General features: G+C 39.6%; 1 protein-coding gene across 4 annotated transcripts in view; it reads right to left on the bottom strand.

Annotated features, from left to right (window-relative positions):
- LOC139176039 (guanylate-binding protein 4-like) overlaps positions 1-25,692 on the bottom strand; it is a 67,713-nt gene that overhangs the window by 36,973 nt on the left and 5,048 nt on the right. For 2 of the 4 annotated variants that reach the window (XM_070780101.1, XM_070780106.1), the window contains exon 2: positions 273-468. The exons of 1 other annotated variant lie outside the window; for it this stretch is intronic. In XM_070780101.1, coding sequence (XP_070636202.1) covers positions 273-462 — 190 coding nt within the window. In that variant the 5' untranslated portion in view covers positions 463-468. Of the gene's footprint in view, positions 1-272; positions 469-16,539; positions 16,643-25,692 lie in introns of all 4 variants that reach the window. One more of the 4 variants, XM_070780103.1, reaches the window with a different exon arrangement.

Raw genomic sequence — 25,692 nt, 5'->3', positions numbered from 1 at the left:
GGACGGCCCAGAGGGATGGTATGGGGAGGGAGGAGGGAGGAGGGTTCAGGATGGGGAACACATGTATACCTGTGGTGGATTCATTTTGATATTTGGCAAAACTAATACAATTATGTAAAGTTTAAAAATAAAATAAAATTAGAAAAAAAAAAAAAAAGAAGTTGTTTTCAGTGGGGAGGAGTTAGGCTCTTTCTTAACAGGGCACTAGAGGAGGATGATCAGCAGCCTGTGTTATCACTGTTTCCCAGCAAATGGTCCTGAACAATACTCACCGTGGTTCTGTTCTGCCAGGCGGTTCATCAGGTAGGACTTTCCTGTCCGATACAGCCCTACAATGGCCACCACCACCAGAGGCTGAGATATCTCGTCAAGAATCTTCAGTGCTTTAGGGTTTACTGATAGTTGATTTTTCCGGTTTTCCACCAAACAGATGGGGTCCATTTTGGTAGCTCGAGATGTCATGGGAATCTGTAACCCAGAGGAACAACTCAGTAGACTATAAGATCTGGAAGTCACCTCTCACAGCGAGCATCAGCCTTCTGCTTGTGGAACTTATATATCAATTCTCCACGCTTTGCATGTTTCTAAAAGGTAAGTATTTAGCCAACCTGTGTCAAGGCCTGTACAGGTAAATTATGGAAATTATCTTATTGATCTTTAAATGAACTCTAAAACAACCTTGCCCGCATGAGCCCTACAGTGAACAGAATGAGAAAACAAAGTATTGATGATGGAACCTTGAAAACACTAACATTTTGGGGGTGAGTAGAGGCAGATGGGACATGAAGGAGATGAGGAGTGATCAGAGATGATTTTTGGAGTGTCAGAATGATTTGGTCACTCATTAATTGTACAAATATTCACTGAGAACCTACCATGTGCTGAACACTGCTCTAGGGGCTCAGTATCAAACTGAAGAAAATGGATAGAAATCTCTGCCTCATGGTACTCTATTCTAGTGGAGGAAACAGATAATATAGAAAGTAAAACCAAAATACAAATATGTAAGGCTTGTACATGCTCAGCCATATCCAACTCTTTACCATCCCATGGACTGTAGCTTGCTAGGGTTCTCTGTCTTTGGGATTTTCCAGGCAAGAATACTGGAGTGGACTGCCACTTACTACTCCAGGAGAGCTTCCCAACCCAGGGAGCAAACCCATGTCTCCTGCATTGGTAGGCAGATTCTTTAACACTGAGCCACCTGGGAAGCCCTATATGTACATGAGAGGGTAGTAAAGTATCAGAAGGAAATGAGCAAGCAATGGCCTATGGAACACTGAGGGTTGAATTTATGGAGAGGCTATCCAGGGAAGACCTTGACAATTAAGGCAAGATGAAGGTGATCAGTGTCCTCATCCTTTGATGAGAACAGACAGATGCAGGGAAGCAGTGGGAGCAGAAACAGGCTGGAAGAGGAGGGACTGTGAGAGAAAGAAGTTGAGATAATGAATGCAGCTTTCTCTCAAAAAAAAAAAAAAAAAAACACAACAGAATTTAAGGTACCTATACAATGTTGTGCATGTAAGAATTAATTTATTAACAGAAATTATAGGACATTTCTAAAGCAGATAGAGAAGAAATGTAAGCAACCAGGGTGTTGTCAGATCTGCCTAGATATGTCAGAGTCTCACATCTGGGCTAGCTTCTACTTTAAATAATTTCATTACAATGGTAGGGTGTTTCATGATCTCAAGAGACAGACTGCAGTAGCAGTCAGAGAGCTTGGATTGTCCCTTTATTTTCTCAAAGACTATGCTAAGCAACGTCCACATGTTGCCATACTTTATGAACTGTGTGATGACTGGGAAGATTAATTTCTCTGTGCCTCAAGTTTCTCTTCTGTAAAGTGGTGACATGAAAAGTAAAGATCAATCTGTCATTAAGGTCGTTGTTGTTCAGTTGCTAAGTTGTGTCCAACTACAGCATGCTAGGCTTCTTTGTCCTTCACTAACACCCGGAGTTTGGTCAAAATCATGTCCACTGAGTCAGTGATACTATCTAACCATTTCATCCTCTATCATTCCTTCGCCTCCTGCCCTAAATCTTTCCCAGCATCAGGGTCTTTTCTAGGTGGCATTTTGCATGAGGTGGCCAAAGTATTGGAGCTTCAGCTTCAGCATCAGTCCTTCCAATGAATATTCAGGGTTAATTTCCTTTAGATTGACTGATTTGATCTCCTTGCAGTACAAGGGACTCTCAAGAGTCTTCTCCAGCACCACAATTTGAAAGCATACATTTTTTGGCACTCAGTCTTTATGGTCCAACTCTCACATCCATACATGACTAGTGGAAAAACCATGGCTTTGACTATACACACCTTTGTTGGCAAAGTGACGTCTCTGCTTTTTAATATGTTGTCTAGGTTGTCATAGCTTTCCTTCCAAGGAGCAAGTGTTTTTTTAATTTCACGACTGCAGTCACTATCTGCAATCATTTTAGAGCCCATGAAAATAAAATCTGTCACTGCTTCGACTGGATGCCATGGTCTTAGTTTTCTGAATGTTGAGTTTTAAGTCAGCTTTTTCACTCTCCTCTTTCACCCTCATGAAGAGACTCTTTAGTTCCTCTTCAATTTCTGCGATTAGAGTGGTATCATCTGCATATCTGAGGCTGTTGATATTTCTCCTGGAAATCTTGATTCCAGCTTGTGATTCATCCAAACCAGCATTTTGCATGATGTACTCTGCATATACATTATGAATAAATAAGCAGGGTGTCAATATAAAGCCTTGTCATCATCCTTTCCCAATTTTGAACCAGTTCATTGTTCCATGTCTGGTTCTAACTGTTGTTTCTTGACTTGCATACAGGTTTCTCAGGAGGCATTTAAGGTGGTCTGATATTCATGTCTCTTGAAGAATTTTCCATGGTTTTTTATGATGCACAGTCAAAGGCTTATCATAGTCAATGAAGCAGAAGTAGGTTTTTTGGAATTCCCATGCTTTTTCTATGATCCAACAGATGTTAGCAATTTGATCCTTGGTTCCTCTCCCTTTTCTAAATCCAGTTTGTACATCTGGAAGTTCTCATTTCGTGTATGGCTGAAGCCAAGCTTGAAGGATTTTGAGCCTTACCTTGCTAGCATGTGCAATGAGAGTGACTGGACAGTAGTTTGAACATTCTTTGGCATTGCCCTTCTTTTGGGTTGGAATGAAAACTGACCTTTTCCAGTCCTGGGGCCACTACTGGATTTCCAAATTTGCTGATATATTGAGTGCAGCACTTTAATTGCACCATCCTTTAGGATTTTAAATAGCTCAGCTGGAATTCCATCTCCTCCATTAGCTTTGTTCATAGTAATGCTTTCTAAGGCCCACTTGACTTCACACTCCAGGATATCTGACTCTAGGTGAGTGATCACTCCATCGTGGTTATCTAGGACATTACTTTTTTGTGTGTGTAGGTCTTCTGTGTATTCTTTCCACCTCTTCTTAACCTCTTCTGCTTCTGTTATGTTCTTACTGCTTCTATCCTTAATTGTGCCCATCTTTGCATGAAATGGTTCTCTTGATATCTCCAATTTTCTTGAAGAAGTCTCTAGTCTTTACCATACTATTGTTTTCCTCTATTTCTTTGCATTGTTCACTTAAGAAGGCCTTTTTATTTCTCCTTGTTATTCTCTGAAACTCTGCATTCAGTTGGGTTTATCTTTTCCTTTCTCCCTTGCCTTTCACGTCTTTTCTTTTCTCAGCTAATTGTAAGGCCTCCTCAGACAACCACTTTGCTTTCTTGCATTTCTTTTTTTATTTTTTTTTGGGGTGGATTGTTTTCATCATTGCCTCCTGTACAATGTTATGAATCTCTGCCCATAGTTCTTCAGGTATTCTATCAGATCTAATCCTTTGAATCTATTTATCACCTCCAGTGTATAATCAAGGACTTCCCTCATAGTGCAGTCAGTAAAGAATCTGCCTGCAATGCAGGAGATCTGATTCAATTTCTGGGTTGGAAAGATCCCCTGGAGAAGGAATCGGCAACCCACTCTAGTATTCTTGCCTGGAAAATAATCCCATGCACAGAGGAAACTGGCAGGCTACAGTCCATAGGTTCACAAACCAAACCAGTGTATAATGATAAGGGATTTTATCTAGGTCATAGCTAATGGATTAGCAGTTTTTGCTACTTTCTTCAATTTAAGCCTTATTTTTTTCAATAAATAGCTCATGATCTGAGCCACAGTCAGCTCTAGGTCTTATTTTTGCTGACTGTATAGAGCTCCTCCAATATGGGCTGCAAAGAATATAATCAGTCTGATTTTGGTATTGACTATCTCATTAAAGGACAGAAATGGTATGGAACTAACAGAAGCAGAAGATATTAAGAAGTGGCAAGAATACACAGAAGAACTGTACAAAAAAGATCTTCATGACACAGATAATCACGATGGTCTGATCACTCACCTAGAGCCAGACATCCTGGAATGTGAAGTCAAGTGGGCCTTAGAAAGCATCACTATGAACAAAGCTAGCGGAGGTGATGGAATTCCACTGGAGCTATTTCAAATCCTGAAAGATGATGCTATGTAAGTGTTGCACTCAATATGGCAGCAAATTTGGAAGACTCAACAGTGGTCACAGGACTGGAAAAGGTCAGTTTTCATTCCAATCCCAAAGAAAGGCAATGCCAAAGAATGCTCAAACTACTGCACAACTGCACTCATCTCACATGCTAGTAAAGTAATGCTCAAAATTCTCCAAGCCAGGCTTCAGCAATACGTGAACTGTGAACTTCCAGATGTTCAAGCTGATTTTAGAAAAGGCAGAGGAACCAGAGATTAAATAGCCAACATCTGCTGGATCATCGAAAAAGGAAGAGAATTCCAGAAAAACATCTATTTCTGCTTTATTGACTATGCCAAAGCCTTTGACTGTGTGGATCACAATAAACTGTGGAAAATTCTGAAAGAGATGGGAATATCATACCACCTGACATTCCTTTTGAGAAACCTATTTGCAGTTAAGGAAGCAACAGTTAGAATTGGACATGGAACAACAGACTAGTTCCAGATAGGAAAAGGAGTATATCAAGGCTGTATACTGTCACCCTGATTGCTGCTGCTGCTGCTGCTAATTTGCTTCAGTCGTGTCCGACTCTGTGAGACCCCATCCACGGCAGCCCACCAGGCTCCTCCGTCCCTGGGATTCTCCAGGCAAGAACACTGGAGTAGGTTGCCATTTCCTTCTCAATGCATGAAAGTGAAAAGTGAAAGTGAAGTCGCTCAGTCGTGTCTGACTTTTTGCGACCCCATGGATTGCAGCCTACCAGGCTCCTCTGTCCATGGGATTTTCCAGGCAAGAGTACTGGAGTGGGTTGCCGCTGCCTTCTCCCATCACCCTGCTTATTTAACTTATATGCAGAGTTCATCATGAGAAAGGCTGGGCTGGAAGAAGCATAAGCTGGAATCAAGATTTCTGGGAGAAATATCAATAACCTTAGATATGCAGCTGACACCACCCTTATGGCAGAAAGTGAAGAGGAACTAAAAAGCCTCTTGATGAAAGTGAAAGAGGAGAGTGAAAAAGTTGGCTTAAAATTCAACATTCAGAAAACGAAGATCATGGCATCTGGTCCCACCACTTCATGGGAAATAGATGGGGGAAAAGTGTCAGATTTTATTTTTGGGGGCTCCAAAATCACTGCAAATGGTGATGGCAGCCATGAAATTAAAAGACGTGGAGAGGAGCTAAGATGGCGGAGGAATAGGATGGGGAGAACACTTTCTCCCCCACAAATTCATCAAAACAACATTTAAATGCCGAGTAAATTCCACAAAACAACTTCTGAATGCTGGCAGAGGACATCAGGCACCCAGAAAAGCTACCCATTGTCTTCGAAAGGAGGTAGGAAAAAATATAAAAGACAAAAAAAGAGACAAAAGAGGGAGGGACAGAGCTCCGTCCTGGGAAGGGAGTCTTAAATAGAGAGAAGTTTCCAAACACCAGGAAACATTCTCACTGGTGTCTGTGCTGAGTCTTGGATGCACAGAGGGCAACATAACAGGGAGAAAAAATAAATAAACAATTAAAACCCACAGGTTAAAAAAAAAACAAAAACAACCACAGGTTACGAGCCCTACGGTAACTCCTGCAGCGGAGAAGCAGCGCAGATGCCTGCACCCGCCACTAGCAAGCGGGGACTGGGCAGGGAGGCGTGGTGCGGACTGCATCGCTTAGAGTAAGGATCTGGCCTAAATACCCCGAGCGCTATCTGAGCGAAATAATTTGGGCTAGCAAACCATACTGTGGGATATCTACCACGCGAAATGCCAGCCCTAACCTAAGACACCACCAGGCCCGCACACGGAACAAAGGACTGAACAGAGATAGCCGGCTGTAGATGGTCCCCCTCCGGTGACAGGCAGCCAGAGCCAGAAGGGGGCAATCGTAGCCCCAGAGAGACATTATCTACAAAACTGTAAGCAGGCTTCTTTGCTACCTAAGACCTCTTGGGGTTCTGGACAGTCAACATCCGCCTGAGAAAGTGTGCTGGTTGTACACCCAGAAAACCGAGCAGTGGGGAGGCAATAAGTCGCAGTAACTGTGCTCGTCAAACACCTCATCACCTGAGCTGCTTGGACTTGGGAAGGGCACAAAACGCAGGTCTAACTGAGTCTGCGCCTCTGAGGACTACCCAAGTGCCTGAACCTGAGCGGCTTAGACCTGGGAGGTGCAGGCAGCCCAGGGCCGGCCGCGGATGGTTCCCGGTGGAGCAACCTAGAGCCTGAGCAGTGTGGGCAGGGAGGCTACATGCGCCGTGAACGGGGGCAGGCCCAGTGTGGCTGAGGCACTGCGAGCACATGCCAGTGTTATTTGTTTGCAGCATCCCTCCCTCCCCACAGCGCGACTGAACAAGTGAGCCTAAAAAAAAAAAAAAAAAGTGTCCACCACTGCCCCCTTTGTATCAGAGAGGAAATTAGACACTGACTGCTACTGCTACTGCTAAGTCACTTCAGTCGAGTCTGACTCTGTGCGACCCCATAGACGGCAGCTGAAGAGCCCAGCAAACAGAAGAAGCTATGACAGAGGGAACCGCCTTGGAAGCGACAGGCAATAGATTAAAACCCTGTGGTTAGTACCGACTACATAGGAAGGTACCTATAGATCTTCAGAAATATAAGCCAGACCAAGGAACTAGCCGAAAATGAACTGACCCCACAATATCCACAACAACACCAGAGAAAGTCGTAGATATATTTTTACTATTTTTACGATCATTCTTTCTTTCTTTTTTTTTAAATTAAAAAAAAAATTAAGTCCTTTATTACTCCTTTAATTTTCACTTTTATAACCTACTATTACTTTGCAAAAAAAAAGACTATTTTTTAAAAAAAAGCAAACTTCATAATATGTATTTTTTATAATTTTTGTGACCTTTTTTTTTCTTTTCTCTTTCTTTCTTTTTTTTTTTCTTCTTTTCTTTAACATTTTATTTTTGAAATTCCAAACTCTACTCTAGATTTTTAATTTTTGCTTTTAGGTATTTGTTACCAATTTTGTACCTTTAAGAACCCAATCTTCAGTACCCATTTTTTACTAGGGAGTGAGATTACTGGCTTGACTGCTATCTCCCTCTTTGGACTCTCCTTTTTCTCCACCAGGTCGCCTGTGTCTCCCCCCTAACCCCTCTCTACTCTACCCAACTCTGTGAATTTCTGTGTGTTCTAGATGGTGGAGAACACTTAGGGAACTGATTACTGGCTGGATCTGTCTCTCTCCTTTTCACTCCCCCCTTTTATCCTCCTGGCCACCTCTGCCTCCTTCCTCCTTCTTCTCTTCTCTGTATAACTTCGTGAACATCTCTGAGCAGTCCAGTTGTGGAGTGCACATAAGGAAGTGATTACTGGCTAGCCCGCTCTCTCCTCTATTGATTCCACCTCATCTCATTCAGGTCACCTCTAACTCCCTCCTACCTCTTCTCTTCTTCATGTAACGCTGTGAACTTCTCTGGATGACACTCATGGTGGAGAAACTTTTCATCTTTAACCTAGATGTTTTATCAATGGTGCTGTATAGAAGGAGAAGTATTGAGATTACTGTAAAAATAAGACTGATAACTGGAAGCAGGAGGCTTAAGTCCAAACCCTGACTCCAGGGAACTCCTGACTCCAGGGAACATTAATTGACAGGAGCTCATCAAATGCCTCCATACCTACACTGAAACCAAGCACCACACAAGGGCCAACAAGTTCCAGGGCAAGACATAGCACACAAATTCTCCAGCAACACAGGAACACAGCCCTGAGCTCCAATATACAGGCTGCCCAAAGTCACCCCAAAACCATAGACATCTCATAACTCATTACTGGACACTTCATTGCACTCCAGAGAGAAAAAAATCCAGCTCCACCCACCAGAACACCGACACAAGCTTCCCTAACCAAGAAACCTTGACAAGCCACCTGTACAAACCCACACACAGTGAGGAAATGCGACAATAAAGAGAACTCCACAAACTACCAGAATACAGAAAAGACACCCCAAACTCAGCAATTTAAACAAGATGAAGAGACAGAGGAATACCCAGCAGGTAAAGGAACAGGATAAATGCCCACCAAACCAGAACAAAAGAGGAAGAGATAGGGAATCTACCTGATAAAGAATTCCAAATAATGATAGTGAAATTGAGCCAAAATCTTGAAATCAAAATGGAATCACAGAAAAATAGCCTGGAGACAAGGATTGAGAAGATGCAAGAAAGGTTTAACAAGGACCTAGAAGAAATAAAAAAGAGTCAATATATAATGAATAATGAAATAAATGAGATCAAAAACACTCTGGAGACAACAAATAGTGGAATAAGAGAGGCAGAAGATAGGATTAGTGAATTAGAAGATAGAATGGTAGAAATAAATGAATCAGAGAGGGAAAAAGGAAAATGAACTAAAAGAAATGAGGACAATCTCAGAGATCTCCAGGACAATATTAAACGCTACAACATTTGAATCACAGGGGTCCCAGAAGAAGAAGACAAAAAGAAAGACCATGAGAAAATGCTTGAGGAGATAATAGTTGAAAACTTCCCTAAAATGGGGAAGTAAATAATCACTCAAGTCCAAGAAACCCAGAGTCCCAAACAGGATAAACCCAAGGCGAAACACCCCAAGACACATATTAATCAAATTAACAAAGATCAAACACAAAGAACAAATATTAAAAGCAGCAAGGGAAAAACAACAAATAACACACAAGAGAATTCCCATAAGGATAACAGCTGATCTTTCAATAGAAACTCTTCAAGCCAGGAGGGAATGGCAAGACATACTTAAAATGATGAAAGAAAATAACCTACAGCCCAGATTATTGTACCCAGCAAGGATCTCATTCAAATATGAAGGAGAAATCAAAAGCTTTTCAGACAAGCAAAAGCTGAGAGAATTCTGCACCACCAAACCAGCTCTCCAACAAATACTAAAGGGTATTCTCTAGACAGGAAACACAAAAACGGTGTATAAATTCGAACCCAAAACAATAAAGTTAATGGCAACAGGATCATACTTATCAGTAATTACCTTAAATGTAAATGGGTTGAATGCCCCAACCAAAAGACAAAGACTGGCTGAATGGATACAAAAACAAGACCCCTACATATGTTGTCTACAGGAGACCCACCTCAAAACAGGGGACACATACAGACTGAAAGTGAAGGGCCGAAAAAAGATTTTCCATGCAAATAGGGACCAAAAGAAAGCAGGAGTAGCAATACTCATATCAGATAAAATAGACTTTAAAACAAAGGCTGTGAAAAGAGACAAAGAAGGTCACTACATAATGATCAAAGGATCAATCCAAGAAGATATAACAATTATAAATATATATGCACCCAACATAGGAGCACCGAAATATGTAAGACAAATGCTAACAAGTATGAAAGGAGAAATTAACAATAACACAATAATAGTGGGAGACTTTAATACCCCACTCACACCTATGGATAGATCAACTAAACAGAAAATTAACAAGGAAACACAAACTTTAAATGTTACAATAGACCAGTTAGACCTGATTGATATCTATAGGACATTTCATCCCAAAACAATGAACTTCACCTTTTTCTCAAGTGCACATGGAACAGGAGAAAAACTATTAAAAATTCCAACATATGGAGGCTGAACAACACGCTGCTGAATAACCAACAAACCACAGAAGAAATCAAAAAAGAAATCAAAATTTGTATAGAAACGAATGAAAATGAAAACAAAACAAACACAAACCTGTGGGACACTGTAAAAGTAGTCCTAAGGGGAAAGTTCATAGCAATACAGGCATACCTCAAGAAACAAGAAAAAAGTCAAATAAATAACCTAACTCTACACCTAAAGTAACTAGAAAAGGAAGAAATGAAGAAACCCAGGGTTAGTAGAAGGAAAGAAGTCTTAAAAATTAAGGCAAAAATAAATGCAAAAGAAACAAAAGATACCATAGCAAAAATCAACAAAGCCAAAAGCTGGTTCTTTGAAAGGATAAATAAAATTGACAAACCATTAGCCAGACTCATCAAGAAACAAAGGGAGAAAAATCAAATCAATAAAATTAGAAATGAAAATGGAGCGATCACAACAGACAACACAGAAATACAAAGGATCATAAGAGACTACTATCAGCAATTATATGCCAATAAAATGGACAACGTGGAAGAAATGGACAAATTCTTAGAAAAGTACAACTTTCCAAAACTGGACCAGGAAGAAATAGAAAATCTTAACAGACCCATCACAAGCATGGAAATTGAAACTGTAATTAGAAATCTTCCAGCAAAAAAAAAAAAAAGCCCAGGTCTGGACGGCTTCACAGTTGAATTCTACCAAAAATTTAGAGAAGAGCTAACATCTATCCTACTCAAACTCTTCCAGAAAATTGCAGAGGAAGGTAAATTTCCAAACTCATTCTATGAGGCCACCATCACCCTAATACCAAAACCTGACAAAGATGCCACAAAAAAAAGAAAACTACAGGCCAATATCACTGATGAACATAGATGCAAAAATCCTTAACAAAATTCTAGCAATCAGAATCAACAACACATTAAAAAGATCATACACCATGACCAAATGGGCTTTATCCCAGGGATGCAAGGATTCTTCAGTATCCACAAATCAATCAATGTAATACACCACATTAACAAATTGAAAAACAAAAACCATATGATTATCTCAATAGATGCAGAGAAAGCCTTTGACAAAATCCAACATCCATTTATGATAAAAAGTCTCCAGAAAGCAGAAATAGAAGGAACATACCTCAACATAATAAAAGCTATATATGACAAACCCACGGCAAACATTATCCTCAATGGTGAAAAATTGAAAGCATTTCCTCTAAAGTCAGGAACAAGACAAGGGTGCCCACTTTCACCATTACTATTCAACATAGTTTTGGAAGTTTTGGCCACAGCAATCAGAGCAGAAAAAGAAACAAAAGGAATCCAAATTGGAAAAGAAGAAGTAAAACTCTCACTGGTTGCAGATGACCTGATCCTCTACATAGAAAACTCTAGAGACTCCACCAGAAAATTACTAGAACTAATCAATGAATATAGTTAAGTTGCAGGATATAAAATCAACACACAGAAGCCCCTTGCATTCCTATACACTAATAGTGAGAAAATAGAAAGAGAAATTAAGGAAACAATTCCATTCACCATTGCAACGAAAAGAATAAAATACTTAGGAATATATCTACCTAAAGAAACTAAAGACCTATATATAGAAAACTATGAAACACTGGTGAAAGAAATCAAAGAGGACACTAATAGATGGAGAAATATACCATGTTCGTGGATTGGAAGAATTAATATAATGAAAATGAGCATACTACCCAAAGCAATTTATAGATTCAATGCAATCCCTATCATGCTACCAACGATATTTTTCACAGAGCTAGAACAAATAATTTCACAATTTGTATGGAAATACAAAAAAACCTCAAATAGCAAAAGCTATCTTGAGAAAGAAGAATGGAACTGGAGGAATCAACCTACCTGACTTCAGGCTCTACTACAAAGCCACAGTCATCGAGACAGTATGGTATTGGCACAAAGACAGAAATATAGATCAATGAAACAAAATAGAAATCCCAGAGATAAATCCACACACATATGGACACCTTTGACAAAGGAGGCAAGGATATACAAAGATATTGATTAAAGACAATCTCTTTAACAAGTGGTGCTGGGAAACTGGTCAACCACTTGTAAAAGAATGAAACTAGAGCACTTTCTAACACCATGCACAAAAATAAATTCAAAATGGATTAAAGATCTAAACGTAAGACCAGAAACTGTAAAACTCCTAGAGGAGAACATAGGCAAAACACTCTCCGACATAAATCACAGCAGGATCCTCTATGACCCACCTCCCAGAATACTGGAAATAAGAGCAAAAATAAACAAATGGGACCTAATTAACCTTAAAAGCTTCTGCACAACAAAGGAAACTATAAGCAAGGTGAAAAGACAGCCTTCAGAATAGGAGAAAATAATAGCAAATGAAGCAACTGACAAGCAACTAATCTCAAAAATATATAAGCAACTCCTGCAGCTCAATTCCAGAAAAATAAATGACACAATCAAAAAATGGGCCAAAGAACTAAATAGACATTTCTCCAAAGAAGACATACAGATGGCTAACAAACACATGAAAAGATGCTCAACATCACTCATTATCAGAGAAATACATATCAAAACCACTATGAGGTACCATTTCACACCAGTCAGAATGGCTGCGATCCAAAAGTCTACAAGCAATAAATGCTGGAGAGGGTGTGGAGAAAAGGGAATCCTCTTATACTGTTGATGGGAATGCAAAGTAGTACAGCCACTATGGAGAACAGTGTGGAGATTCCTTAAAAAACTGGAAATAGAACTACCTTATGATCCAGCAGTCCCACTGCTGGGCATACACACTGAGGAAACCAGAATTGAAAGAGACATGTGTACCCCAGTGTTCATTGCAACACTGTTTATAATAGCCAGGACATGGAAGCAACCTAGATGTCCATCAGCAGATGAATGGATAAGAAAGCTGTGGTACATATACACGATGGAGTATTATTCAGCCATTAAAAAGAATACATTTGAATCAGTTCTAATGAGGTGGGTGAAACTGGAGCCTATTATACAGAGTGAAGTAAGCCAGAAAGTAAAACACCAATTCAGTATACTAACACATATATATGGAATTTAGAAAGATGGTAACAATAACCCTGTATACGAGACAACAACAGAGACACTGATGTATAGAATAGTCTTTTGGACTCTGTGAGAGGGGGAGAGGGTGGGATGACTTGGGAGAATGGCATTGAAATATGTATAATATCATATGTGAAACGAGTCGCCAGTCTAGGTTCGATGCACGATACTGGATGCTTGGGGCTGGTGCACTGGGACGCTGTGGGGATCCTGAGGGATGCTATGGGGAGGGAGGAGGGAGGAGGGTTCAGGATGGGGAACACATGTATACCTGTGGTGGGTTCATTTTGATATATGGCAAAACCAATACAATATTGTAAAGTTAAAAAATAAAATAATAATAAAAAAAAAAGACGCTTACTCCTTGGAAGGAAAGTTATGACCAACCTAGACAGCATATTGAAAAGCAGAGACATTACTTTACCAACAAAGGTCCATCTAGTCAAGGCTATGGTTTTTCCTGTGGTCATGTATGGATGTGAGTGTTGGACTGTGAAGAAAGCTGAGCGCTGAAGAATTGATGCTTTTGAACTGTGGTGTTGGAGAAGACTCTTGAGAGTTCCTTGGACTGCAAGGAGATCCAACCAGTCCATTCTGAAGATCAGTCCTAGGTGTTCTTTGGAAGGAATGATGTTAAAGCTGAAACTCCAGTACTTTGGCCATGTCATGCGAAGAGTTGACTCATTGGAAAAGACTCTGATGCTGGGAGGGATTGGGGGCAGGAGGAAAAGGTGCGACAGAGGATGAAATGGCTGGATGGCATCACTGACTTGATGGACGTGAGTTTGAGTGAACTCCGGGAGTTGGTGATGGACAGGGAAGCCTGGTGTGCTGCAATTTATGAGGTTGCAAAGAGTCGGACACGACTGAGTGACTGAACTAAACTGAACTGAATTTCCCTTCACCATGACAAGGCTGTGATCCATGTAGGGTATTGGGGTCATTAGGAGGATTATGTATCTCATAATGTTTACCATACTCTTCAAGTTATACAAGCACATAGTCAATCCTATATAATTTTACAATTGTGTGTCTCTGAAGACTGGGAGGGTAATTTCTGAATGAAAGGGGAAAGTTGGCTTTGGCCTGAGAAAGTGACACTTCCTTCCCTGGTTGCAGCAATGGGAGGGCACAGCCCAAGAGGAAGATGAGCAGGCTGGGAGGCCCAAGCAGTAACAACTGAGAGGGAGAACAGCAACGGGGGAAGAGTCAGGCTGGAGGAGCTGAAAGCTGCCCCGAGATGTCCAAGTACAGGTTCTGGAGTTGGGCTGCCAGGGTTCAAACCTGAGGGTTCAAGTCACTTATTGTCTGTTGAAACCTTGAAAAAGGAACTTACGTACAAAGCCTCCATTTTCTTACCAGTGTTATAGGAAAAACATTAATTCCTGCCTGATTCATTACTGTACAGTTGGTAAGATATAAGTTCTCAGAAAGTTTTTAAAAATTTTCATGCATTAATGTATGACTTCAACAGTAAATAGGTTGGACAATATGTTATAATGTGTTGGTACATTCTGTAAGTTGCAATTTTCCAAGGAATATATCTTATCTAAAATCTCTCAGTCAGGAAAAAACATGAATTTGCTCAAAAGAATTCCTCTCTAAAATTTCTCCTTCTCTCACACTCTCTTGCTCTTTTTTTTTTTTTTTTTCTACAGTGGATGGGGAGCAGAGATAGAGCAGTAAAATGACCTTTTACTTCTGTGTTTGGTGAAAATTAATAAAAGGAAACTTAACTCAAATGGAATCAGCAAGCCAGAAAGAAGAGCTCTCACACAGTACCACTGGAGATCAGTTATGAGAATTGACAATCACAAACCCCAAGGAAAAAATCTTCAACAGGAGATTCTCCAGTGAGAGTCCCCAACAGGAAAAAGTATGCCTCACATCTCCTAGAAGAACCCAGGAGTACCCCAGCAACCCAGCCAAGGAAAAAGGGTCATTACCTTGAACTCTCGCTTTCCTCCAATGGACTTTCTTTTAAAACAATCCTTCCCAACTTACTACTCTTCTCTATAAAATAAGACGGAGGAACTTCCTCTTTTTCTTGGTTGAATTTGCCCCATGTCTTTTGCTACAGCTTGCTTGTCCCAAATGACAATTCCCCTGCTATTCCTGAGTAAACCCATTTTTACTTGAAAAATCACTATTTTTAAGGTGAACAGTTTTAAGCAAGAGGAATAGTAGCATTCACTCCTGAGTCAGAATATTCATAAAGCTTTGGTAGGACACCATAAGTTTACCATGTATTTTTTTAATTAAAAATATTCTGAGGTTTTCAAATGAAGAAACTTCAAAACTAAATAACTAGAATGAAATAGTGTTACTAGATGGCAGAAGATGATGAACAGTTTCCAATGGTTACTATTCTGTAGAGTTATCTGAAGTGATAGTTAAAAGTACCCCACACTCTGTATTTTCAGCAAGCATCAGAAGTTATAAGAGGCAGTATTTGCATGGGCCAGGTATTAAAAAAAAAAGCATAGTAAATAAACATGAATTGGCTTACAGTAAGTTTTTTTTTTTATTAAGAATGAGATTAAATTATTTCAAATAATACAGTTTTGTATTATTCCGAATATTGAATGTTAAGAGAAAAAAAAATCCACTGTTAATCTGTTAGGATTTAAATTGTCTGTGGACTACCACCAGTGCCCAGCGGGGTGCAGTCATGATGGAGAGGGCTGGAGGAGGAGACTTCACCCAGGGCTTCTGCGAGGGGGCTGAGAGTTTAGGCCCTCAGTCCTAAAAAGGACTTCAGCCCCTTTTTCTCAGAAGATGAAGCATACTCTCCTCCTTGTCCCATGCCGGACTTTTTGCTCCAGCCCTGCTTAGGGGGTTCCCTTGGACAACAAGGAGGTCAAACCAGTCAATCCTAAAGGAATTCAATTCTGAATATTCATGGCTGAAGTTAAAGCTCCAATATTTTGGGTACCTGATGTGAAGAGCCAACATATTGGAAAAGACCCTGATGCTGGGAAAGATTGAGGGCAGAAACAGAAGGAGTGAAACAGGATGAAATGGTTGGATGGCATCATGGACTCAATGGACATGAGTTTGAGCAAACCCCAGGAGGTAGTGGAGGCTGGGATGCTGCAGCCCATGGGGTAGCAAAGAGTCGGACACCATCTTAGCAGCTGAACAACAGCAACTCCTACATGCTCCAGGAGGAGCAGAGCATCAGGGTGACATGCCTCAAAGCCAACCAACTCTGAGCTGCTTGAGCTACGCTCTGACCCCACGGGGCCATCCTCGCCTCCCCTCCCCCAGGATAGGGTCTGCACTGGGGGATTTTATTGTCCTTATTTAATAGAAGAGTGCTTGGAAGGTCAAGCTTAGGAACAAACTTACATGGAGCAGACGCTGCAGCTGGGAGTCAAGTCAGCTGCTCTGGATCGCCCCTAGGGCTCCTCTTGCCTCTGGCTCCTCTGGAAACTGCTCTTATATTCAGCAGCTGAAAAGCCGGTTGGTTATTAAAAGTCACTCGGTGTGGGTGGGGTTTATGAGAATAGAAATCGAAAGGACAGAAGGACTTGTATTTTTTTTTTTTTTTCCTTTCCTGGAGGCAGTAACCTAGATGCCTTCCAGGAAAGCCAGGGAGACAAGGGTTCCTCCCTGCCTGGCTGGGTAAACCCAACTTCATCCCTCCTCCACAGGTGACTTTGGCATTCCTGACCCCACAGTGAATGGGACCCAAATAATGGTAGGATGAGAGTTCAATAGCCTTTCTCTCAGGGGTGTTTTTGTGAAAGAAGGGGTTTGTTTATTAATTTTTATTCAGTTGAAAAGTCTTTAATTCATTTCTTTTTCCCTTCCTTTTTAAAAAACTATTTTCTTTTTAACTCAGTGGTTTCTTTCTTCATTGGAGAAGTAAATGGCAACCCACTCCAGGGTTTTTGCCTAGAGAATTCCATGGACAGAGGAACCTGTGTATTTAATCCTTGCTTTTATAGCCCAGAAATACTCTCTCTCTCTCTTTTTTTTTTTTTCTGTTCTTTTACTAAGGTGGATCCACCTTTGGGGTTTGGGCGTTCATTAAGATTTCTTCCATTCTTTTCTGTATCCTAAGGTGTTGTACTACCCTACAAGTTAAAAGCTTGACTGCTGTTGTTAGGGAACCAGGTTCTTTTGCCCAAGGAGCTACAAGCCAAAACACTGAGACACCAAGGTTTGCAGCATAGGCCACCCAGTAAGGAGGCAAGAGAACAAGTCTCAGGTCTGCCTCCCAAGAGGACAGGGGCTTAGAATATTAACAGGAGCAAGAAGCAGAATGGTCTTATGCCTTAGAGAAAAGTGATTGGTGGTAAGGAAAAGTGAGATAATTGGTGTTCTGTGCAAGTTTATCTTGGTTACATGCTTCTTCATGGGACACGTGCAAATACAGAGGATTTGGTGTGAAACAGGTTGGTGAATTTTGGGCTGTGATGACAGTGGGTCGCCTATGGGACAAAAGATCTCTTCTGCACAGATTCTGATGAGCTGTATTGGTTTGACCTGGTATCAGCCAGTTTTGTTGTGTTACAAAAGGAGTTTTCAAACAACCTGTTCCCTTATCTGCTGTTCTGTAAAAGGAGCTCAAGAATTTCACTTAGTCACCAGTTTCTGTTACAGGTTTTTAACCCTGTGAATCAGGGTCTGGCTATCCCATCTGTATTTCAGATGGCAATGAGGAGAAAGGAAGGACAGGCAGAATGTAGCCTCAAAGCTCTATGGCCAAGACTCCCCAAGAGCAAGTGCTTTGGCACATATTCCCTATGCAGACTTCTCTAGTTGAAAAATCAGCTAGAACAGTATAAAAATCCTTAGTCCGATTGCCATATGCTTATTTTGTAAAATAAAATGATATCGTATTTGGAGCTGCAGAGCGTGTTGAAACTGTAAAGGTGTATGTGACAATATCAGGGATGGATTTTTCTAGAATTCTGAGACTACACTGAGTAGATTCAAGACTTGAATCCAAGCAGGGAAAATTACTGTGGCCCTGTAATTCCTGAGCCACGAAGATTGATTTAGGCGGAGATTAGGCATATGACCTAAAACTGATAAAGTTAATCATTTCTCAATTACCTGGATCCAAGAAATTTCTTTCTTTCTTTCTTTTTTTTCTCTCTCTCGCTCTTGGTCTTGTTCTGTCTCTCTGTGTCTCCTCTCTTGTTTTCATCAACTTTTTGTTGTTGTCAGTTAGGGTATAAAGATTTGTGTTTCTAGATGAAGACTGTAAGGCCACTTAGATATGTTTGGCTCTGGAACATGATATATACTATTACCAAAGTATTTACAAGTGTTATATGAAAACAGATTATTATAGTGTGTGCGAGTAATACATATAGCAGCATATAAAAATAGATATTAAGAGCAAAAATGCCTGTCTATAGTCATGCATAAAATCGAAGAAAATTTCAGCTTTATAGAAGACATAATATTGTTGTATTTGTTTGTACCTTGTGGTACATACAAATGTACTTTACTCAGCTGGTAAAGAATCCACCTGCAATATGGGAGACCTGGGTTCGATCTATGGGTTGGGAAGATCCCCTGGAGAAGGGAAAGGCTACCCACTCCAGTATTCTAGCCTGGAGAATTCCACGGACTATACAGTCCATGGGGTCATAAAGAGTCGGACATGACTGAATGGCTTTCACTTTATAATATGGCTTCCAATAAATTGAGAAAATGGCAGAATTGAAAGAATAAGGAAAGTCACAATTTTAAGGACACACTTATCCCACTTCAGAGATTAATAGAACCAACACACAAAATCAGTAATGGTGTTGAAGACATGAGGTGAAGTGGTGTTATTTGCTCGGTCATGTCTGACTCTTTGCAACTCCATGGACTGTAACTCATCAGGCTCCTCTGTCCATGGAATTCTCCAGGCAAGAATACTGGTGTGGGTTGCCATTTTCTTCTCCAGGGGAATCTTCCTGACCCAGAGGTCAAACCCATATCTTCTGCACCGTAGGCAAATTCTTTAACATCTGAGCCACCAGAGAAGCCCAAAGATTTGAAGAGGATAATTAGCAAATTGAACAAATAGATATTTAATATGTTGATAATTGTGATCAAACACTGTAGAAAACATATTTTTTCAGGTTAACAAATTAAAGTCAAGCAGAGTATACCAGTTTACCATAATACTATGTTAAAAAAATATTCCCTGGTGGCTCAGATGGTAAAGAATCTGCCTGAAATCCAGGAGACCCAGGTTCAATCCCTGGGCTGGAAAGATCCCCTGGAGAAGGGAATGGCTGCCCATTCCACTATTCTTGCCTGGAGAATCCCATGGACAAAGGAGCCTGGCAGGCTATAGTCCATGAGTTTGCAAAGAGCTGGACACGACTGAGCAACTAACAATTTCACTTTTCAATGCTATAGAACAGTAACAAAAATATAACTGAAGATTCTTATACTTTTATATTATAATTCTAAATAATATATAGGTCACAAAGAATTTTATTTTGAAACATAGAAAATATTTTTAAATGAGAAATACTGATATTACTATATTTCAGACTTTAAGATGCAGTTAAATCACTAATTTCAGTGAAATTCATATCCTCAAGCCATAAACTAGTAAAGAATTAAAGTAGAAAACAAGCTAAATATCAATCTCTTCAAGTGATCCAAATGAGGAAAAAGTAGAAGAAACCAAAATAAAAGCAAAACAGACTTAGTGAAGTAGAAAACCACTATATAATAAGAGAGTCAAAGCAACCAAAATGTTTGTAAAATTGGTAGTTTATGAAATTGGTAAACTTAGAGTGACTAATCAAGAGAAGTGAGATCCATGTTCCAAACTACTAAGAATCCAAAATGTCTCAAGAGAACATTGCTTCAATCTGAAAAGAAAAAAAAGGCCAAATAATCTATAAAATCATTCTTTTAAAGACCTATCCCAAGTTAGGTCACAAAGCAAGAAGATAGAATTTCAAAGAGTTGCAATCCCTTTTGAGAAGATGAGCCACATAAACAAGTTATCTTTTATCTGATTACAGATATTAGAATAACAAAAATTTTAATAAACTTCCTGCATATTGCACAATGGCCAGAATCCCCAATAAACCTTGACATAAGAGAAATTCACACATACTCATATAAAATCTTCCATTGGCCATCAGGTATCATAAGAAATAGTAGCTGCAGGGCAGGAGATATGCAATAACCTTTGTTGGGCAGACTGACTGAGTTTTTCAAGGTTTTAGGTGCAACAGATTTACCTGGAAAACCTAAGAATATGCAGGCATTCAACAAAGCCTTGCAGTAAGTAAATAAACAACAACAAAACAAAAACAGCAGTCTATCATTGGAATAGGTCAAGAGCACAGAGACTGCCCACAAGACAAGTATGCAGGGTCTGCTAAAGGTTGAGGATGGAAGAGGAAAACTAAAAGAGTCTTCTGGTGCTTCAGGTCTTCCACTACAAATAGTAGAATTCCACTGGAGGAATGTGAAGCTTGTGGTGGACTTGATGGAGTGTAGCAACAACAAAACTCAGCACAGATGAATTACTACACTGACTAAATGCCCCCCACAATCATCCTAACCAAAATAGAGGTTGTGCTATTTTTCAACTATAAATCTTATTATCTCAATATCCACTTTTTTTTACAGTGCTAAGCATACAATAAAAATAGAGTCAAGCAAAAACAAGAAACAAACAAAAACAAACAAAGAAAAAAACCCAACTTAAAACTATGCATCATAATGAGATAAGACAAAGAACAGAAACAATATCAGAAATAAACCTAATGTGGAACAATCAGGGCCTTTGAAATCACTATTACTATGTTGAAAGATCTACTGGAAAGGTGAATAACACACATGAACACATTAAAATTTTTTAAAGACTGCATGCTATTAATAGAGTTAAGTGGAAATCCTATAAAAGTAAAGCACAATATCAGTGACTAAGAATTCTTGAAAAGGAATTAACAGAAAATATGTGAACAAATTGGTGGAAAGAACCATACAATCTGAGATAGATCGATAGTCATTAACCACATGGAAATACAGAAATAGAGAGAAAAAAATACTCTGAGCCTTCAATAGTTTAGGATATCCCCCAGTACAATGACAAAAGTTTTCTCATGCACATAACTGGAAAAATAAAAATAGAAGAAGTAAAGAAAGAGGCAGGAAAAATACTTGAAGAGAAAATTTCCCAAAATTAATAAAAGAGACGAATTGCCAATCAAAGGTTCACAGAACCCCAAACAAAACAAATATAAGATAAGTACGGCCTTGCGCCCCACAGACTAGTAATAAAAGCCAATTATGAACAGAAAATCTTAGAGACAAGCAGTGAAAAAAGAAACATTACACAGAGAAGAACAAAAACTAGGCTTGGAAAGAAACATTGCTAAGAATTATATAAGCTAAGAAAAAGTGGAATAACATCTCTATTAAAGTGTTGAATGAAAAATGTCAACCAGAATTATCTACAGAGTAACAATGCCTTTAAAGTGAATGCAAAAGATTTAAAAAATGTAGTGTTTGTATGTGCCTTATTGGTGGGAATGTAAATTGATGAAGCCACTATGGAAAACAGTATGAAAGTTCCTCAAAAGACTAAAAATATAACTACCATAGCAAGGGTATGGTATGGGCATGGTACATGTTATGAGTTTATGTAAGCATTACACTCAGTATTCATGATTGTTCTGCACTCATGAACTAATCGCTTCCTCAAGGCCCCACCACCAAAACCAGCACATTGGGCATAAGTTTTTCAACATATGATATTTGGGGAGACATACTGATTTAGATGGTAGTAGAAAAGTTCTCGGAGAGGGCAATGGCGACCCACTCCAGTACTCTTGCTTAGGAAATCCCATGGACAGAGGAGCTTGGTAGGCTGCAGTCCATGGGGTCGCTAAGAGTTGGACACGACTGAACGACTTCACTTTTCCTTTTCACTTTCATGCATTGGAGAAGGCAATGGCAACCCACTCCAGAATTCTTGCCTGGAGAATCCCAGGGACGGGGGAGCCTGGTGGGCTGCCGTCTATGGGGTTGCACAGAGTCGGCCACGACTGAAGCGACTTAGCAGCAGCAGCAGCAGCAGCAGCTGCAGAAAAGTTCTCTAGGGCAGGCAGGGGTCCCCAACATCCCCCACCCCCTGCTGCAGACTGGTACTAGTCCATGGCCTGTTAGGAACTTGGCTGCACAGCAGGAGGTGAGCTGCAGGGCAAGAAAGGGAAGCTTCATGTGCCACTCCCCATCACTAGTATCACCGCTTGAACTATCCTCTACCTCCACTCCCATTGTCTTCCATAAGACCAGTCCCTGGTTCCAAAACGTTTGGGGACCACTCTTCTAGGGAAACCAAAAGATAGCAGAGAGACAAAAACATTAACAGTAAGGAAATGTTATTTCCTGACACAGCAGCCAAAACAAGTGGTAAACACAATCTAACCTGTTGACAGTTAACATAAAACCTCACACTATAGACATATTTACATCAGGTCCTTCAAAATATTAAACTATGCCAGCTTTCAACAAAAAATTACTAGACATGCTAAAAGGCATAAAAGCAGTCTGAAGCGTCAAATCAAGTATCAGAACCAGACTCAGACATGACAGAAATTTGCAAATTATCAGACAGCTAAATTTAAAATTACTGTGATTAATATGCTAAGAAATCTAATGGAGAAAGAGGAAAACATGAATGAACAAGTGAGTAATGTAGGGAGAGAAATGGAAATTCCCACAATTGTAAGGAGATACAAGAAACTAAAAACAGGCTGACAGAATGAAGAATGTCTTTGGTGGGTTCATCAGTAGACTGAACATGATTGGGATGGACTCAGTGAATTTGGAGGTGTGTCAATAGAAACTTCTCAAATTGAAAAGCATATCATATTCAACTACAAAAAATCAAAGAGAAAATCTTGAAATAAGGCAAAGAGATTTTATTTTACTCATAGAGGCACTAGGGTAAGAATTATATCAGACATCTCCTTTGAAAGCATACAAGCAAGAAGAGAATGGAATGAAATAATTAAAATCTTGAAAGAAATAGCAACACCAAATTAGAATTCTGTATCTACTGAAATTATTCTTCTGAGTGAAGGAGAAATAAGTACTTCCTTAACAAGCAAAAATTGAGGAAATCTATCACCAGGAATCCTGATTTGTAAGAAATGTTTAAAGTTCTTCAGAGGAGGAAAATTATATATCAGAAATTTGGATCTACATAAAGACTGGAAGAGCACTGAAGGAGGAATAAATGGCAAGAAAATAAAAATATATTTCTCTTATTCTAAGTTGATCTAACATACAACAATTTATTAAAACAATAATAGCACCAATGTATTTGAAGATTGAAGAGTATGTATGAGTGAAATGAATTACAGCAATGATACAAAAGACCAGAGAGAAGAATTAGGAATATTTTGTTATTTTAAGGTGCTTGTGCTATTTGTGATGTGGTATAGTGTTATTTGACACTGAACATGGATTGGTTAGACATGTATATTGCCATCTCTAGGGCAAACAGTTTAAAAAAATTTTTAAAGAGGTATAATTGCTATGCTGAGAAAGGATAGAAAATGGAATCATATAAAATGCATAGTTAAAACCAAAAGTTAGAAGAGGAGTGAAAGATAAAATAGTGACAAAGATATGGGCAATGAATAGTGAAAAGTATAAAGTCAGGTGGATATTAATCCTACTATATAATGTAATCAATTATCAGTAATCAATTTCAATATCAATGGTCTAAATACACCAATTAAAAGACAGAGACTGTCAGAGTGGATTAAAAACACAAAACTCAATTATCTGTTGTGTACAAGAAAACCACTTTAAATATAAAGACAAAAGTAGACTAAAGGAATGGAGATTATGGCATATCATATAGGGTATATATAGATTATAGTATATGTCATATACGGTATATATAGATGATGGTAGATAACATCAGTTTAGTTCAGTTCAGTCCCTCAGTCATGTCTGACTCTTTGCAATACCATGGACTGCAGCACACCAGGCTTCCCTGTCCATCACCAACTCCTGGAGCTTGCTCAAACTCATGCACATCGAGAGGGTGATGCCATCCAACCATCTTATCCTTCTCCTCCTTCCCTCAATCTTTTCCAGCATCAGGGTCTTTTCCAATGAGTCAGTTCTTCACATCAGGTGGCCAAAGCATTGGAGTTTCAGCTTCAGCATCAGTCCTTCCAATGAATATTCAGGACTGATTTCCTTTCAGATTGACTGGTTTCATTTCCCTGCACTCCAAGGGATTCTCGAGTCTTTCTAACACCACAGTTCAAAAACATCAATTCTTTGGCACTAAGCTTTCTTTAGAGTCCAGCTCTCACATTCATACATGACTAATGGAAAAGCCATAGCTTTGACTAGATGGAGTTTTATTGGCAAAGTAATATCTCTGCTTTTTAATGTGCTGTCTAGGTTGATCACAGCTTTTCTACCAAAGAGCAAGTGGCTTTTAATTTCATGGCTGGAATCACCATCTGCAGTGATTTGGAGCCCCTCCAAAAATAAAGTCTGTCACCGTTTGCATGTTTCCCTATCTATTTGCCAGAGTGATTGGACATCATGCTATGATCTTAGTTTTCTGAATGTTGAGGTTTAAGCCAACTTTTTCACTGTCTTCTTTCACTTTCATCAAGAGGCTCTTTAATTCCTCTTCACTTTCTGTCATAAGGGTGGTGTCATCTGCATATCTGAGGTTATTGATATGTCTCCCAGCAATCTTCATTCCAGCTTGTGTTTCATCCAGCACAGCATTTTCCATGATGTACTCTGCCTACAAGTTAAAGAAGCAGGGTTACAATATACAGCCTTAATGTACTCCTTTCCAGATTTGGAACCAGTCTGTTGTTCCATGTCCAGTTCTACCTGCTGCTTCCTAACCTGGAAACAGATTTCTCAAGAGGCGGGTCAGGTGGCCTGGTATTCCCATCTCTTGAAAAATTTTCCACAGTTTTTGGTGATTCATACAGTCAAAGGCTTTAGCAGAGTCAATAAAGCAGATATAGATGTTTTTCTGGAACTCTATTGCTTTTTTGATAATCCAGTGGATGTTAGCAATTTGATCTCCAGTTCCTCTGCCTTTTCTAAAACTAGCTTGAATATCTGCAAGTTCATGGCTCACGTACTGTTGAAGCCTGGCTTGGAGAATTTCGAGCATTACTTTGCTAGCATGTGAGATGAGTGCAATTGTGCAGTAGTTTGAGCATTCTTTGGCATTGGCTTTCTTTGGGATTGGAATGAAAACGGACCTTTTCCAGTCCTGTGGCCACTGCTGAGTTTTCCAAATTTGCTGGTATATTGAGTGCAGCACTTTCACACCATCATCTTTTAAGATTTGAAATTGCTCTACTGGAATTCCATCACCTCCACTAGCTTTGTTTGTAGTGATGCTTCCTAAGGCCCACTTGACCTCAAACTTCAGGATGTCTTTCTCTAGGTGAGTGATCACAATATCATGGTTATCTGTGTCATGAAGATCTTTTTCTGCATAGTTCTTCTGTGTAT

The sequence above is a fragment of the Bos indicus genome, chromosome 3 (genome assembly GCF_029378745.1).
Source record: "Bos indicus isolate NIAB-ARS_2022 breed Sahiwal x Tharparkar chromosome 3, NIAB-ARS_B.indTharparkar_mat_pri_1.0, whole genome shotgun sequence".
Taxonomy (NCBI): domain Eukaryota; kingdom Metazoa; phylum Chordata; class Mammalia; order Artiodactyla; family Bovidae; genus Bos; species Bos indicus.
The sequence above is the reverse complement of the archived record's forward strand: the minus strand, read 5'-3'. Positions and strand labels throughout refer to the sequence as shown.